Genomic DNA, 19,272 nt, shown 5'->3' on the forward strand with positions numbered 1-19,272 from the left:
AAATAAAATCATCTCTGACTTCAGACAGTGAATTGTAGCTAGTATTTATTCACACCCATACTCAACAATTTCTAGCAATACAACAAACAGGAGCTTCCAAAAGGTAACAAAATGTCCAAATCTATTTTTCATACTTCTTTTAACCATTTTCTTATTTTCTCTTTGCTTGTCAAAGCTGAAACAGAAACAGGAAAACATCAAGTCATTATCACTCCATACAGTCTGTCTCCATTTTTCTGCTTGCTTATACCCTTTTAAAATTCAGTTAGTCTCACGTGCTTAGGACCTCTCCTCATACAAAAGTACCCTAATATTTCCAGCAGTCATCCTTAGGTCACCTTCCTGCTGCTATAGGCAAGGTAAGTCAGCCCATTATCCATTCACCTGGCTACATAATGTTCCCCTCCTTAAGTCCTAATCCTCTTATTACTCATTTTTCCAACTCATTACTCACTTCCTCTTACAGATGCAAAATAGTGACACTAGAATTCAAAATAAACAGCCTATTTTATTTATATAGGCTGTATATAAATAAAATAGGATTATTTATTTAATCCTGGACATTGGGGCATTCTCCATACTCATGATCATTAGTTCACTCTGGTCCCAGGAACAAAAAAAAACAGAAGCAATGATCATTCCAGGAAAAAAAAAAAAAAAAAAAAAAAAAAAAAAAAAAAAAAAAAAAAAAACACAAAAAGCACCACAAAAAAAAACAAAAAACAAACAACAAAACAAAACCAAAAAGCGCCATCAACAAACAAAACCTTTTCTCTTTATCCAGTTTTGTGAAACTTGTTTTGACATGTCACAGTCAAACGGGTCAAACCTGCACTATCACTCCCAGGCTCTTCTAATACAAAAAGCATTTAAGTACAGTTATATTTTATATATAACTGTACTTATTTGATTGACCAAAAGCACAACCTCTCTTAAAACAAATGCCATCTCAAAACAAGATATCCTCTGAAGGCCTTTCACATTCTTCTGTAAGACTTTTCACTTCAAATTTCCCCAGCATCATCTATTTTAAAAGCTTTTTAATCAAATCCCTATTTTCTGCTATTATTTGCACTAGTCTGGTGCTTCCAATGGAACAAAAAGAAATTTTGAGGAACTGCCAGTCTACACAAAGTTAGTTTGAATCCCACAACTGGTAGAGAGCTACACATCCATGATGAAATCCAGCATGTTGAGAATCTGTTCAGAAGTAAAAACTTCTTTTGAAAGTAATTTTGAAGTATAGATGTTTGGTGGGTTGGTTTTTTTTTTCCAAAATTATCTCAACCAATATTTAGATATTAAAAAAAATTCAAGTAGATGGACCCTAACCATTTTTCTTCTTTTTATTTTCAAACATTTCTGACTTAGATACTACTTTATAGAAGGGTTATAAGACTATACAAAACAAACAAAGAATATGATCTACTGAAACCTGAATATTTACAAAGCACTTAAGCATAACTTAATAGCTAGGAAATTTTAGGTGCACACACCATATGAGCCCATATCATTCAACAGCATTGAGGCAAGACAAGTATATGCACCCAAATCTCATCTTATTCTTGGGGGATGATATATTTGAATTAACACCCACAGGGAACCCCACTAAGTCACATTTGAGTGCAATGCAAGCACCCAAAATGCCAAGGAGCTGCACAGTGATCCTGCCAGCAACTGGACCTGTCCAAACCCTTAAGTGTGCCAGAATTCTACTGAGAGCTGCAAAGCAACATCAAGCCAAGTAAAACACAACTACAGCTACTGCATTTTTATGCAGGCAACTAAAAAAGAACAATATCTTGTCTATTGAGCCATCTGAACCAGAAAAAAAAATGCTGAAAGTAGTTAGTGGAGGCTGAAGTACTCCAATAGGACCACCCAGCCTGGCTGTCCACAGTCTCCCCTCTGTTCCTGGGGAGAAAGGAGTGAAAAATGGCAATAGTTCACAATAATCTGTAATTGCTTCAATAAATAAAAAAGCCAAAATAGGTAGGGAAACATTCTCAGACCATGCATCTTGAGTATCTGCTGGATTCTGATTCTGCACAGACCAGCTCACGGTAAGACCTTTGCAATTGTCCAGAGCCTCTCAGAACTCCTGCCATCTTTGCAAACCTGGCCTGATTTGTCCTGAGAGGCCCAAAACCACAGTATCTTTGGATTTTACACAAAAATTTATCACAGCTTTTACACCAAAATGAACTCCCAAGTTACTTAACTTTTTATTCCCTCTCATCTATATTTTTGTATAATGTGAACATGCATCAATCCATAACATTTCCCAATTTAGTTTTCTGTTGATGAACTCCATGAAGTTTTTTAATCCTCTGCTGCAGTTTGCAATTAAGTAATAGAGAGTGCAGGTGATGAATTAGAATATTTTATGTGAGCACTGTACATGAAGCACTCTTGTTTACAAGCTACAGTCAAAAAATAGATTCCTCTAGCATGAACTCCAAACACTAATTTCATCAAGCCTAGAATTGCAGTGCACAAGTTTTCATTTCCAGCATGAATAGCTGTAAAATATTTAAAATTTTCTTCCAAGTACTCATTGTCCTAGTTTACTAGCTTCTTACTTAATCAGCAGATGGACAATACACAGCACATACTACTGCCAGTGACTGCAGAACTGAAAGATCTTCAATCAAGTTTAGCTCATAAGGAAAACAAAAGGACTAAATATTGATAATTTTTAAATGCCAGGCAGTTTGGGTAAATATTCAAAGAAAGCTTTTAAAAAATAACCGAACAAAACTATAGAAAACATACATCCATTTTCAGGCAAAAGTAGAATGCAACCATATACCAAAATCACTTTGAACACCCTTCTGCTATCACCCTAAACATTTAAGCATCCTATCACTCCCTAACTCCAGAAGTTTACTGAACTCCACAGCTGCTGAAGGCACTCAGACAGCATGGAGTTTCTAAGAACTAGGGAAAATATTTACAAGTGCTGGAGAAAAACAGAGGCATTTACATAATCTTTGGCAACAGGATATAGAAACATGGCACTTCTAGGACACTGTCCAGCTGCTTACAGGAAAAAAAATCCATCATGTTAGGAAGGCTGGAAAGACATCCTAAACAAGCAAGTGAAAGATAATTTTTTTTTTCTTTTCCTTTTGAACAGTCTCAGAGGTCTCAAAATAGCAGCAAGTGATGGCTTCAGAGAACAACACAAAACACTTCCAGGAAAAAGACAAGACTATAAAAACATTCAAAGCAAGTATTCACATTTAAAATGGCAACCAACTACAGAACTCTCACATTCCTAGATGGTTTTATGTTTTCCAAATCATTCTTACTAGGTACCTGGAGGAGCAATTATTTAAGCCATTAACTTTAAGAAATGCTAAAACCTTGTTCCATAACAGGTAAAAAAAACCAAAGTAGAAGACACCTACCTGTAATACCGAGATTGTAAATAAGTTGAACAAATAGTCTTTGATACATGGCTGGCAGATCCAAAGTCTATGACTTTGACCCGGTAAGGCTGCCGAACAGGATCCACCAACATAATGTTCTCTGGTTTGAGGTCAGCATGGATTAAACCCAGACTTTTGAGTTTTTTCAGTGCAGTGGCCACCTGTTGCAGAATAGGCCTTATTACTTTCAGTTGCAGAGGGCTGAATTTGTTTTGTTTCAGGAAGTCGTACAAGTTCTGTTCCAACATCTCAAAAACCAGACAGGTGTGGTTACGATGCTGAAAGCATTCGTAGGCTCTCACAAAGTTAAACTCATCAGCATTTTCAGTGCTCAGCCTCGCCAAGATGCTCACTTCTATCTGCCCTTGGCGCACGTACGAAGGATGATTCTTCAAGATTTTGATTGCCACGATCTCGTTCGTCCCCCTTTTCCAGCACTTGACTACTTGTCCAAAGGTCCCTCGTCCCAGGAAATCGAGAACCTCGTAGGTGTTTTTCACCGAGCACAGCACCTCGTGCTGCACCAGCTGGTAATCCCCGTCGCCGCCGGTGCCGCCCTGCTTGGAGGCGGCCGTGGCCACCACCGTCACCGGGTTGGCCACGCCGCTCTGCAGCATGGCAGGCAGGATGGACAGCTCGTCAACGATCTGCATCGTGCTGCTCTGGTTCTCCAGCTCCTCGCTCTTACGCTTCAATCCACATCGCTGGGCTCCCTCCAGGAGATCCCCGCGGCTTCCCTGCGTCCCGGCCGCCTCCGGCTGAGGTTGCTGCGCCCACGCTGCCAACGCTTTTGTAGCACCTGCAGTATTTTTTAAAGCAACGGCATTTGACTGCAACCAAAAGCTCTGTCCTCGAGGTCTATCAAATGGGTTTTTAGTCTGAAAGAAAGTACTAACCCTGTGGGGAGAAATTCCAAAGTTTTTACCATTCACATAGATTTGCGGGTAGGTTCTTTCGTGGTACACGCAACTGCTTGGTTCTAGTTTGAGTTTCTTCACACTACAAAAGGCACTTGACTGGGTTTGATAAACATATGGTGGATAGACCAAGACTTGTGAGGCCATACCTACAGGGGGAGAGGAAAAGAAAAAAACAAGTGAAAATTGTGCGCATTCCCAAGCTTTCCAGCAGCTGCTACTTCTAAAAGAAAAATCAGGACACAATTATGTTCTCCAAATGAGCTGGTCTAAAGTTGTTTTATATTTAGTTTCTTGTGGCAGAACAAGGCCCTCATGCTTTGCCAGTGCCCACAGGAGGACTTTAGCAGCAGCAGGTTACTGCAGTTAAGTGCTTGAGCTGGTTGCACAGGACTGAGACAGGCTGCAGCACAGCACTACATGGCATTTTTCAAACAGGGGCCCTACCTTTGTGCTATTTAACTCAACTTTCATTTAAAACCTCCCACCATTTCTACACACAAAAGTAGCACAGCGCTCAGTAACACAACTGAAAAACCAATTCAAATGTTTAGAATCGATGACAAAAAATAATTCAGGAGTTGATAATTGTGAGTCAATGCTACCTGTTACACAAGGAATCCAACCTATTCACTGCGAACACCAGCAACCTTCTGAGAACGGACAAATGTCACAATGGCCACAGACCAAAGAATTTCACTGGGATGAAAATGAAAGTGATCAAGCCATGTGATGGGGCCCAAAATAACTCAGGGTGCATGGGTATGTACACATAAACAACTACAAGGTTCCAGTAACTTACATGTACAGTAACCTAATCCATTCACCCAAGGCAGGTGCTTTCCTTGAGCTCTGCTCTACCCTACTGCAGAAATTTGTGTATCAGTGACAGAGTCATGGGGCTAGAGGCAGTGAATTTACCTACCAGGTGTCCTCTATGCACTGACCCAGTGTCCCCTTCCCAACCTGTCAAACACCAGCCTTAAACTGTCATGTAGTTAAGCTAAATACTAAGAAAAAGGCTCTGGATGGACCCCAATGTAACTACAAGGTGTCAGGGAAGTTATGGTTCATGCCAGTCTGATCAGCTCCCAGAGTCAAATTCAATACAATAATACCTTAATTAGATCACTTAATCATACCAAGCACATGAAAATTCTGGTAATAGGTATTTAAATTTCAGATGAGTCACATAAAACTTGAGCTCGACACTGCAGCGACTCTGATCAAATGAAAACTAACCAAAAGCACAGCATAATTATTCTGAAGCTGTGATTTGATTTATGCAAATGAACATTTAGATATCTTAAGAGCAATTAAAATAATCATACCAACACCTCAGTTTAGAATCCTCTAATGGGTTTTGTCCCAGCTGCAGAAGAAAACTTCAAAGCCCTCTCCTTCCCAAAGCTGTTTTCTCAGAGCCAGACGATGTAGAAAGCTGGAGACAGCCAGGAAACAGCTGAGTTCTTCTGCCACCAAACATGATGGGACTGCCACTGGCCTCCTACTCCACACCAAGGATTTAACACTATTAACCTCAAAACACAGGAAAAAATTCCCCTCAAGCCCTTGACTTCTCTCCTAAATAACGTGCCCCATTACAAGGTGCATAAGCATTACTGTTGACTAGGAGATCTTACTGCCTTTTCTATTATAATTATGTTTAAATAAATCATTTACCCTGATCATATTATTTAGATATCCAGAATTCAGGCCTCACTGCCTGCCCCAGAAAACACATCCATCCAAGCCCCTCTGGAGCTTCCAGTGGCACCTGCACAGCTCAGGCCAAGCCAAACCTTCTATCAGCACCTTACTACTCCTCCAGTTCTTGGGTGATTCAAATATCACATCTGCCAAAGACACTAAAATATCAAAATAACCCTTGGGGGTTTTCTTCTTAAAACCTTTCAGAGGGTCCCACTACAAAATACTCTGCTTGCTTGCTCATCACAATCCCCTTACTTTTTGACACACATGTGCTTGAAACAAGTAAGATATTCAAACTCAAAAAAAACATTTACACTTCAAAGCAAAGAAACTTCGCAAGGACACACCAGTGTGTTATCCCATTTTGCTGACAGGGGGGTTCAGATGATGAGAATCACTTTCCTGACTCACAGACAAACCCAAATGCTGGGCAGGCACAGCCACACCACCAAGCCCCTGGGCAGGAACAGGTCCCATGCACCTGCAGGCAGGAGGGACTGAGGACACCTGGCCCACAGGTGACAATCTGGCCAAGCTACAGCAGCCCCAGCAGGTCAGTCTGCCCTGGATCTACCTAACAGCAAAAATCCTGCTCCACTGAACTTCTGGAGAAGGTATTTTCCTGTGTAAGCATGCCACCAAAGCTGAGGGCACCTGATGATGATGATAAGTACTTTGAAAAAGCTACACTGAAATTAAGGATGGTTTTGGAAGACAGGACAGTCCAGCACGGGGAGAACCAGTGGGACCAGAGGCTCACTCAAATCCTCACCTGAGCACGTGAGGACCAGTGGCATTTAAAAATGTGTAAATTTTCTAGAGCTCATGCTGTTCAACCAGTCCAGAAGGTCTGGAGGAACACAGTCCCAGCTTTCTCTTCAATACTAATTTCAGCTGGATAAGAAAAACTAGACTATCATCTTTTGGGGTTAGTTTGTTTCTTACAGGACTAATTCCATGACCCTGAACTCCAACCACAGTAACAGCTCTGTTCACAGATAAGAAGTGTTTACTGAGTTATTACAAGAACATTTTTAGCAACTCAAAAAAAAAAGAGAACTGACCATTAAATGGAACGGATAACATACCCTGGAACAGCCTTTGATACAATCATTACAGACTAAACTGGAACAGCCTTTGATACAACCATCACAGACTGAACTAATAAAATAAAATTTTACTCCACACAAATAAAAACAGACTTGTACAATCATCTTGTTCCTTACCTTCCCCCTAAACACTTCTTCACAACTCCCATCACTTTGCTTATCTTTTTCTAAACACACACTTCTAGATGCCAACGTCATTTGGAGAAGCTACAGTACCTTCACATAACCAGTGAATCCTGTCAAACAGGCACATAAAACCCTGCAGCATCCTACACCTGAGACTGCTTCAAGACCTCTGCCACACACTCACAGTGTTCAGAAGGCATTTCAGACAGAAGCACACTCTACCCAACCTATATGCAATGAAATCCACCAGAACAGCATGGAGCTATCCAACACAAGCAGCTGTTGGAGGCCTTTGAGAAGCTAAGTTGATAAACAGAACTGATTTGCCCCCACCCAGATGAAAACAAACCCCCACAGACAGCAAAGCTGCACAACGAACCTTGAAGAAAAAGGGAAAATACCACAACATCCTCTACTGTAACAGCACTGCTGCGTTTCAAGGGGTTTTTTGTTGGTTTGGGGTTGTGGATTTTTTGTGGTTGGGGATGGTTTGGTTTTTTGGTCCTGTTTTTCTTACTGAGTTGATTTGTTTGTGGGGTTCGGAAGCTTTTTTTTAAACTACTTTGAGGTATTTGGATTACAATACAATCCCTATGGATAGCTACACCTGAAAGAACAGACTTACTGTGTTGCAGGTTTTTTGTTGCCTTTTTTTTTTTTTTTTTAAACCAGGACTCCCAGCAAAAGAAAAAAATACACAGCACATTTTCACCTAGCAGAGAGCGGATCTTTCTTTTCCCCTGTCACAAACCATTTCGCTGAGTTCATACATCCTTCTGCACACTTGTCAATGAGACTGTTCCTGCTTCCTCATACAAACTGAAGCTGGTCAGACTGCACCTACATTAAGCAGCCCAGCTGCAGAAAAAGAGAGGAATGTGTAGTGCCAAACAACCAGTGCTGAAAGAAAGAAAAAAATCATCTATGCTCATTTCAGTGAGGTTACTTGAGCCTGAGCACACATAAGGAGCTGGTGCACATCTCCCAGTTAAATTTAATTTAAAATAAAAATCAAACTGTACACTACAAGACCCCCCAGGATGCAAACCAAAGCATCAGAAGGTCTGAAAAGCACAATTTCCAGGTGACAGTACCACAGGCAGGCTCCGAGTAACTTCCCACTTGACTTTCAGTTTTAGTCCATTTAATCCATTGCTCCACACATATTTTTAAAGTTCTCTTCTCCTTCATTGAATGCAAAGCAAGTGTAACCACTTCAGCACAGTGCCTGCCCTGGGCAGTGGTACACACAAGCTGAATTTGGCTCTGGAGCTCTGCAGCTTGTACTCTCCAGCTGGAGGCTGCTGCATCCCACCTCACTGCTAGGGAATAGTGCAGGGAATGTGCACAAGAAAGGAGTTTTGGCTTCTGTCAGCACCTCTAGAAAGGCTTCCCTTGAAAGGAACCAGTCCTCTTGGTTTGAAGCAGAGAGAACTAGGAAAATTTGGCTTGTTAAACATGAAACTATACAAAACATGTGACTTCTGACCAGAGTTAACAAGATGAATTCTGGGCTTCTGAAAAAAGTATGAACAAAGTAATAAAGCAAACATATTTCAACTAAGTAAATTCATTGTTTATTCCTTTAAATAAATTAATAAGTGTGTTTTCACAAAGTAATGTCAGTGGACAGGAGGCACTTCAGTTTGTCCCCCCAAAACCAAACTCCTCTGCACAGAAACTGAGCAGGGAACCAGGCAGATGCATCTCAGCAAAAGGAGGCACCTCTGGTTAACACCTTGCTAATGCTCACCTCGGTGTAACAATGCTCTCTACTTCTCAAAATTACATCTGCAGCCTTCTGGGGCTAGGCAAACTCAGCAGCACGACCCACTTGGCACACTGTGACAACCTGGAGCAGCACAGGCTGTTCCAGGCCTGAGCACCATCAATAATTAACTGTACAGTGACATTTCCACACGGCTGAGTTGGGGGGGAGTGTGACAAAGTAACTGGTTAATAAGACCACTGCCAGGGAGCTCAGGAGAAATTGCCACAGCGCTCTCTTAATTTGCCTGTGAAATGCACAGCTCCTTGCCCCAGCACTGCAACCACCCTGCTGCTCCTGGGGTAGTAAATGCCCAGCAGGCAAAGCCCAGCCAGAGGCAGCCACCTAATAACACAGTTAAACTGTAACCCAAGAAAACTTGTTTTCCAACTTCTTTCAGGCCTCCATGGGCAAAAACCAGCTCCAAAACTCTAACATCCTCTTCACAGTGCAGCTGGGCATCGAGGGAGGCTTTCCAAACACTCAGTACCTTCCAGCAAATGCACAATTGGAGCAGTGGCACTTGTGAAATGTTTTGTTTACATCATGCATCACTTTGGAAACACTGTAAGGATACTAACTGTCATTTTTTCCAGGTAAAACAATTGTTCTTTTCATATTAGGTGCCACCCAACTTCAAATTATTCAGCAAGTACAAAGCTGAATTAGTTGCCCTCTCTTTCAGCACAGATGAAAGTTCATTACGAGTAGTAGCAGCACCTCTACGTTATTGTTTATTTTGGATATGTAGCTGAACAAGCTGTACTGATGCAAGTACTTTCATACCCCATGACCTGTTCACCCTGAGGAATTCCCTCACTCCAGCTGGACAATTAATAACAAAGCACTGGCAATTGAGGTTTCATGCAATTTATAAAGGAAAACATATCCACAGAGAGTGCAAAGTGTCCAGAAATACAAGCCCAGGGAGTCCCAACCCTCTGGCCACCTCAAAACCAGCTCTGTGGTCTCACAGAAGGGAGAGAGCAGAGCAAAGGAGAAAGCACTGAGGTGTTCCAGGTAACTTGTGCCCTATAAATGGTTTCCTCAATGACAGAGGAACAAACTGCACGGGCACACACACTGCCCCACAGAGAACCAGGAGATGCAGGAGCAGCTGATGATATCCCACCAAAGAAACCAACACCTAGCTCTGGGGCAGCAACCAGAGATGCAATGTCATGATAAAAGAAATCATTGCAATTCTTGACTAAAACACGTATTCCAGAGCTCAGGGATGTTGGCCCATCACTCACCAGGAGCATTCAGCTGAACCAACACAGCCTTTGCCCCACATGAAACCTCAGTCCTGCACAGGTCCAGGCTGAAAGGCCAAAGGTTGGCTCCAAGTTTTAGTGGGAAGCAAAGGATACAATGATCCAATTCTGGCCTCGTAGAACTTAGTTACTAACCACCCAAAAAAATGTTACAGGGCTGGTCAAGGTCTGTGCAACAGCAGAGATAGTTTTAATCAGACACCACCGATGTTGCACCAATAGCAGAAATTGAAAATCTCAGCTGGTTGAAGTGTGATACAAACCAGTCTCAATTGCAGCATTGTCTCCATCCTTGGAAACAGAACTGACGCCATACACTGAGCACAACCATATTTTACATAAAGTATCAGAGTGAACTGCTGTGACTCAATGCTGCCATAGCACCAGCAGCAGCACTCAAGAACACAATTGCTTTATTCATATTTTCCACCAATATCAAAAGCTAAATCTTGTGATACCAGTATGACTGCAATCATAGCTAAAAAGATAAATGAACCAGTACTGGAAGCAGTTCTTTTTCTCCTGGGCAAGCTGGAAAGCAGGCACAAGCAGTGCAGCCTTGGCCACCAGCCCCAGGGAGAACATGCCCTCCAAATCAGAATGTGCCACCATCAACATAAACAGCACATTTCAACCAGCCAGGGCTTCACCAGCCTAATCTCTTCTTTTAGAAGACTAATTCTTTTTGAACCTGGAAACAGCAGGCACACTCAAATAAAAGTCTCTAACAGTGGGGATTAGGAGAGCCCACACCTTCTGCAGGACAGAAGTGCTGGAGGATCCATCCCAACCACTCCTGTCTGCCATCCTTTGATGCAGCAGGAGGGCCAAGGCAAGCAGAGAGGCAGGGCACTTCTTCCATTGCCCTAAGTATTTCCAAAAGATTTTGCCACCTTCCCTAAAGCAGAAATAAACTTTGATGGAGAGGATTAGCCCAAACTGCATGTTGGCATATCATATGTTCAAATGCCACTGTACTTAAAAAAAAAAAAATCCTTCTTAGTCCTTTCTTATTTCCAGTCATTTTATTTTTGTGCAATTGCTCAATTTTGCATTTTTTAGAATGCTGGGTGTTTGTTAGAACTAGAAATGGATCAATCCATTTAAGCAATTTATTGTGAAATTTCATTTTCAAATAGATCTAGACAATACCAAAAGCAGCTCCTGTAAGAATATACATTTAGATGTTTGCTGCCACTTCACAGCACATCTGCATGCACAGGAACTCTACTTACATAGAGTTAGTTCATCAAGTCCTCTCAACTACTCAGTGAGCAGGAAACTCATCCAAAATTACCTTTCTCCCTCTCAGGAAAAAAGATTTTCACCTGGACAAAAACAAACAAGCAACAAAAACCAAAGCAAACAAAAAACCCCAAACAACGACACCCCAAAATTCCTGTTCTCCCCACAGGACCTGCACATTAAGGCACACAAAAAAAAAAAAACTGTTGAGCTCATTGAGTCTGACACGCAATGCAAAAATTTGCAAATCAGGCTGTCCTGTACCAAGGGGGTGAATAAAACTTTCCTGCATATTGAGAACCACCTGGTAGTAAGCAGTATTTGAGTTAAAACTTTGCCCAAATACATGGAAAAATCAGTCCCTCATCCAAGGAGACCAACAAGAATGCCATTATCAAGTGGTTACTGAGTTGTGAAGACAACACACCTAGAGCACACTCAACTTCCTCTGCAACAAAAATGTCAGTGTAAATAAGAACGTTAGCCTTTATTTGTTTTAAAACTGCCTTAACTGCAGCAGAAAAAGATCAATCAAGATAAGGGTGTGGGATTAGATGCCTTGATTATTTTTCAGTTTTCAGGTCAGTTGCCCCAGCTACATCTGTAACAACTCTCAAACATATACAGACTGAGGTAAACACATACACACACAATAAGCAGGAAGGTATTTTTACACATACACAAACAAAAAAAAAAAACCTCTGTGAAGTCCCAGTATTTTTCCCATAATAGAAATTTGTTATTTAAAAGTGGTTTGAATATTCTGCTTTTATATAACAGGTGTTTTTCTTTCCTTGTGAGCAACACCATCATGAAAATAGCACTGGTTGCTTGCAGAGAACAGCTGTATAAATGGGACATGGCATTTACTGTAGAACAGTAAAAAAAATAGAGGGAAAAGGTGTTTACCCCTTCTTCCAGCTTTCTAAGGATGTAGAGAAGCAGTATTTCCTACAGGTAAGTATCAGAGCAGTAGAAATCCATTCTCTCTCACAGAAGGGTGAGCCTTCTGCCTCCTAATGAATCAATAACTGTTATAACCCACACTATAATGCTTCCCAGAGCCACCAGGGCAAGAAATGTCTCCCCCTCCCCTGTGCAAAGAAACTTCCTGATTTAACTACACAGAAAGCATGTGCAAAGAAAGATTATATGCAGCATACAGCCCACTACCTGGGGACCATAATAATACTGCTCAATGTGCATACATTTTTTTCTCTGTTGTATTTCCTTCCATGTTTAATAATCTTTCCACTTGTAGCATAAATAAACCTTTAAGGGCCACTCTTGTTTTAATCTTCAGAAGAATGTTTAGACACCTCTGTGACAGAGTTTTAAAAACACATCTAGTCTCAAGTAGCATTTGTCACAAAGAGCTCCCAAAGCATTTCTTGGGAACACTTCCCACCGTGACCTCTCGGCTGGGCTCAGAGTTGACACAGTGCAAAGGAAAAAGCCAGCCCACGGCATCATTACAAAAGCCAGAGAGAAAAGTTATTAAAATCAGTCTTTATGAAAAGCAATCTCACGAAAGCAATCTGCTCCTATCAGGCTGAATACCAACTAATTCTGCAAATCACAAAATAAAAGGAAAAAAACTCTCGGTCTCCTCTTTCTCCTCTTAGGAACAAATCTGGTTCCTTCTGAAGTGCTTCACAAGATCTCAAACACCAAAACTCCCATACTTAACAGATTGAAATGCTGAAAAATAAAGATTATCTGAGTACCTCTTCTACCCACATACAATCCCTAATAATCTTCAAAGAGAAGCTGTGGAAAGAACTTCTCAACTGGAACACGCAGACTGCAGACAAGCAACCGAGTCCAACAGTTAAAAAGAAAAAAAAAGGGAAGAATTGAAAGGAAAGGGGTAAGAAGTAGCAGATGACCAAAGTTTCTAGGAAAAACTCAAGAAGGAAGATGATGATAAGACAATGATGCACATCAACAGCTTCAGTCAAAAAGGCAGAAAGGCATCTTACAAGAAACAACTACAAATCCTCCTGGAAGTTGTGTAAGTGCCAATTGTGCCAACACAGAAAAAAAACTGCACCATAGGAAAGAGGGGAAAAAATTAATACATTTTACTTAAACTAGTGGAATTCAGTAAAATTTAACACAGCTTTTTTTTTTTTTAATGCTGACAAAAGACCAAAACAAAGCAGTAAACATGTTGAGACTGTGGAAACACAAGAGAAGAAACATTTATTCTATCTACATATCAAAAAGTAAATGACTTTTGCAAAAGTGAATTAATAAAGCTTTAGAAAAAACTGTGAATACAAACACTTTTTATGATGCTAGTGGTTATTCATGTCTTCCAAAGGGAGCTTGGATCACCAGTAAGAAAAACTTCTTTTCCTCCCTTATAAACTTTCTAATGATTATTGGTACTGAGGTCATTTTCTCTCTGCATTTTTGCCTTTATAGGTGAGCTTCCTCATGCAGCCCTTGAGGGGGACAGGCATTAGAGGTCCCATGTGATGCAGGCAGGCATCAGATTGTTTCATCTATTCCAGCAGGAGCAGGGAGAGGTTCAGGTGTCAGCTGACAGCCAGAGAGGCAGGGAGCAGGCCTGCAGGGATCTGGTCACGCTAATAAAAGCAGCAAACATCTCTGCAATGAGGACACTCCAGCCCCACACAAAGCACAGCTGCACCACTTACTGCAGCCCCAGCTGAAGTTGCTCTCCTGGCACTTTCTCCTGCCCAGGGACCAGTTTTGCCATCTCAAGATGAGGTCAGCACAAGGCGAGGAGATCCACTTCCATCTCACAGCTCAGAGCCAAGTAAAATTAAAAAAAAAAAAACCCTAAAATAACCCAAAGCAGGTTTTCTCAGGTACTGGTGGCTGCTTGCCCCAAGGCAAGCAAACAGCCAAGCCAAGCTTGGTGATAAAAATCTTGCCTCACCCAGTAATTTAAGTTCCTTGGAGGTTTGGTGTCCTGGTGACACAAAGAGCAGCTGCAGGACAGTGGAGTGTGGTGACCCAGAGCAGCCTCCAGAACACAGGAGAGAACAAGACACACTCAGACCAGTGGAATATGAAATCCAGCAGGCCTGGAGAAGTGGCCATGGGCATCTCCAAAACCTCCTCTTTTCAGGGTGTTTATGGGACTCAGCACAGGTATCAGGAGCTGAGCTTTCCTGCCCAGAAGTTTTCCAGCACATCCTAAATGGGTGGCTGCTACAGCACCACATGTATCCAGCAAGTGATCATACAAATAAAAGCTGACTTTTTACATTAAAAACGTTATTGGTACTTCATTTGTAATGTGCTTTAAAAAGCACTGAGAAGTCTTCTAGAGCTGTTACATTATTGCAGAATGGAAAGCACGAGTTTAAGATTACTGATGTTAAAGACAGCTTTTTTGATGGGAGTGCCCCTCCTAACATGCAAAAAGAGTTCTCTGTTTGTAAGAATCCAATTACTTTTCTAATATTGGGAGCTGCTGTAGCTTTGATTATCCTAAAAGATAGGAAAATATTTCTTACATCTATTTTGTCTTTGGATGTTTGACTGCATCTTCTTTTATTGCTCTGTGTTGGAACTTGAACTTAGCATTTTCCTGTTATACCCAAATACAGCAGAGCATAAGAGAGCTGGATAAAAGGGGAAAAAAGGATTCTATTCCTTACTTACAAAAAGGAATAATTTCCTAATCTTTTTCTAAAAACATAACATACTGTACAAAAAGTTTACATAATGCTGGAATTAATAAATATGTACAGTTAATATTCAGAGAGGTATTTTGAAATTACACTGACTCCAAGTCTCAGCATAAGGAAAAAAAAAAGCCAGAATTAAACTACTTGAGCGTACTTGTTTAAAAAACAGTTCAGTTATTTGGCTCTTCTTCCTTTTCCAAGCCCAACTGCTAAACCAGAGATTGTTAGAAAGTTACCCACTATCAAAAATGCAGTATTAAAATGCTATATGGAAAAAAAAAGTGATATACAATGAAAAAAAATACTACAAAGCTTTACAAAGATTATCCCCAAACTGCATCTAAAACCAAGACTCACACCAACTCTTGCCACCTTTTCCAATATTCACTATATTGAAATAAAACAACTGAAGAACTGGGGGGAACCAAGACTCACACCAACTCCTGCCACCTTTTTCAATATTCACTATATTGAAATAAAACAACTGAAGAACTGGGGGGAAGAACCTAGCCTGTAGGAAATACTACATTATCAAATAAAGTCACCAACTAAAATCCATCTTCACAGTGACATGATGTTGTTCCCCTGCTCACCTGTCACTCAAAGCACAGTGAAGAAAAAGCTACAATTTCTCTAAAATTCTGTAAAAGAGGCAGAGGCTCTAAATTAAAACACTCTCTAAGGGGGGGTGGGGGAAGCCAAGACCAGGTAACAGGATTTTCCAGGCTTTATCCTTCATTATAGGTTATTTCAGGTTAAACAGAGGGTGCTCAGTGCCTGCAGAAGTCAGAAAAGGTAACCCATCACTAACCCATATCATGGCATCAGTTATTTTAGGCTGCTTTAAATGGAGTTACATGGTCATTTCAGGTGCACTGCACTCACAGCATGGTCTGGGACATGCCCAGTGCTCATCCTCACTCCTTTCCCCACGCTTGGTGCTGTGCTCAGCCCAGCCATGGTTCTGAAGCAGTTTCAGACACCTGAAGTCCCATCCTATACTCGAGATCTATTAAAAGTAATTCATTGTTTTCTTTCAAGACCTATTAAAATTAATTCATTATTTTCCAAGATCTTGTAAATACCAACTAATTCTGCAAATTCCAAAATAAGTTGGTATTAAAAGGAAAGAGACCTTTTCTTTCAAGATCTATTAAAAGTAATGCATTCCTTTCCACTCCATCCACCTCTGATTGTCAGTGAAGGGATCTCAAGAAATAGAATCTTTCAGGGACTTAGGAACTTGGAAAACACAAAATGGTACAAACAAGCTTTTCTGAAGTCTGAAAGGTGGATGCTATTTCACAAAATTCAACAGAGGAATGTTGGTAGCACCACCGTGCCACTTCCACATTCCTTCTTCCCTCAGCCAAGGATCACCAGGTGATTATCAGGCCTGCTCTACCCAACTTGTACTTCTTTCAGCCAGAGCAGTTTAATTCAGCTCTAATGCTTCTGCAGATCAGATGAAATCATTTCATATATTCAGAAAAGCCGAGGCTGATCTAATTAAAAAGATGTAGGAAGGCCTCTGTGTCTTCTGCCTTACGCCCCAAAGTTCTGTGCAGAAAGCAGCACAGTAAAAAAAAAATAGAGTAAAAAGGTGTTTACCCCTTCTTTCAGCTTTCTAAGGATGTAGAGAAGCAGTATTTCCTACAGGTAAATATCAGTGCACTAGAAATCCATTCTCTCACAGAAGGATCAGCCTTCTGCCTCCTAACCAACCAGATCAGATGAAATAATTTCATACATTCAGAAAAGCTGAGGCTGATCTAATAAAAAAATGTAAGAAGGCCTCTCTGTCCTCGGAGAGAGAACTCCCCAAAGTTCTGTGCAGAAAGCAGCACTGTCTGCAGGAACTGTTCTGTAAGGGCACAGCACTCACATGCCACGACACCCCACACTGCAACAGCGAAATTTAGCTCCACTAAAAGCAGTTTCTCCTCCTGTATTTAACATTCCTCCAAAATGCATGTCCAGCCTCAAATGACAGCGCTGTTCCCGTTACCAACGCTGCTTTTCTCCCCCCTCACACACAAGAAAGGCAACCACAAAATTCCCGTTCCAAAAGGCACTGCTTTGTCAAAAGGGCCTTTGTTGCCGTGGTCAGCACACTGGCAAAAGGGAAAATACAAGAAAGAGATCCTATAGAGGTAAAAAGAAAACTAAAAACGGGAAGTGTGCGATCCCTTCAGAGAGGGGTACACACACCTAAACACGTGAGCTTGGGAAAACACAGCCTGACATTCCTACACCTCTGGATTGGCGTTTCCACAGGAATTTAGTGCAGTTAATTCTGTTCCACCCAGGGGCTGGTGGAGCTAACCAACCCTCTGCCTCTGAAAGTGCTGCTCAGCCTCCCATCCCCTTCCACAGATGCCATCAATCCCACAGATGCTTTTGGAAAAAAAATCACCGATTTGTTTTGAAGCAACCGCTGCAAACTGGAGGACACAAGGAGAGAAGCAGCACACGCAAATAAATTCTAGTGGTTTTTTTATCAGTTAGTTCTGAAAGATGAGTTGCAAGCTCAGCCTCCCTCCCCACACCCTGTCTTTGTCTCTGCTATCTCGTTATGCAGGAGCCTGTCTCATTTCCCTGTTTCCATAGGTAGTTGTTTGAAAGAGACGAGGGAGGAAACACGCAAACACACACAAAAAAAAAAAACCACCCCGAAACAAAGAAAAATCACAAGCGCCGCAGAGACCCCAGGGCAGGGGCAGCTTCCCGAGCAATTTTTCAATGAAACTTTATTCCAGCTCATGGAACCCATCCAATTCCACGCCGCCCCCGAGCCCGGAGAGCCACGCACCACCACCGCAGTCGGAACCGGAACACGCAGCCAAATCTATGTATAAAAAAAATAAATTCATTTACAAGCACGAGCGGCGCCACACCCCGAGCGAGCTCCTAGCAGAGAAGCCCCCAGGAAGAAGCGGAGGGAGTGAAAAGTCCAAGGGCTCCCAGCATGTGCTACCATAAAAGGTCCGCAGATAAAGCCGCCCCACGGCTCCAGCGGGATCAGTTTTCCCCCGGTAAGCCCGCGTTAACACTTTGCTCTATTTATTTGCCATCTCACCATGCCGCTTCGTAATACAGTATTGACCTATTTTCCAGGTGCTTAATTAATCTCTCTGCTGGCTGCCACGCTTGTTAGGCAGCTACTGTGTGTATTTTAAACTCTAGTTTATAGAAAGCTCCAGCAAATTAAGTCTGTTACGGAATTATTATGTCAGTCCTCGCAGTCCATCCCAGCTTTCCTACGTGGTGCGACATCAGTCAGAGCCTAAACTTTTTGCAAACGATGTCATGGGGAGGTAATGCTGGGTAGAAAATGAATAATCACAGAAACATGCATTGTTATCGACAACTACAGCTTCACCGAATGTAATCGTCACTCACAGTAACGTACTTTCCCACAATTTCAAGACACTGAAATAAACAAGGCAATACACAAGTAGGGAAATGCGAACTACACAAGCAGGAAGATGCAAAAACACCACAGCGCCACATAATTTCTGGCAAGTCAAGCCCCGGAGTGCCAAAAACTAAGTTAACAAAGAAACAAACAATCGCAGTTCCCGACATTTTAAGTCAGATGCAACAGTTAGTAACAAAAGTATAGCCTCGAAAGAAAGCTCTTTTTTATATACGTGTAAGCACATAGCATTGACGATCGAGGGCTCGATCTAAATAAAAATAATTTTTACACACTCATCACAATTTCCTACAGCGTTAAACACATGCAAACGCACCTGCCAGCTTTACAATTGATACCACGACGAATCCAGAACAAACCCCGCACAATCCCTGCCGCAACCATTACGGCAAAGCCTCCGGCAAACAAACCCCTTTGCTTTTACACAGCTCGTTCTTGGGAACTGACCAAATTTTAAAGCGTCCGCTTCCTTTCCAGTTGCTGTTAGTGATGCCGGCCCCGGGCACCATTTGCCGCCCCGGCCTCCCCCCAGCGCGGGTCTGTCTCTCCTCGGGGCTCAGGGCCGAGGGTCGCGTC

General features: G+C 41.8%; 1 protein-coding gene across 1 annotated transcript in view; it reads right to left on the reverse strand.

Moving 5' to 3' along the window:
- Positions 1-19,245, reverse strand: part of HIPK3 (homeodomain interacting protein kinase 3) — a 68,608-nt gene extending 49,363 nt beyond the window's left edge. Inside the window, 2 exon segments of the mRNA XM_005428490.2 lie at positions 3,414-4,500; positions 19,144-19,245. Coding sequence (XP_005428547.2) covers positions 3,414-4,498 — 1,085 coding nt within the window. The 5' untranslated portion in view covers positions 4,499-4,500; positions 19,144-19,245.
- Between the last annotated feature and the right edge of the window lie 27 nt (positions 19,246-19,272).

The sequence above is a fragment of the Geospiza fortis genome, unplaced genomic scaffold, assembly GCF_000277835.1.
Source record: "Geospiza fortis unplaced genomic scaffold, GeoFor_1.0 scaffold196, whole genome shotgun sequence".
In the NCBI taxonomy this organism is placed as follows: domain Eukaryota; kingdom Metazoa; phylum Chordata; class Aves; order Passeriformes; family Thraupidae; genus Geospiza; species Geospiza fortis.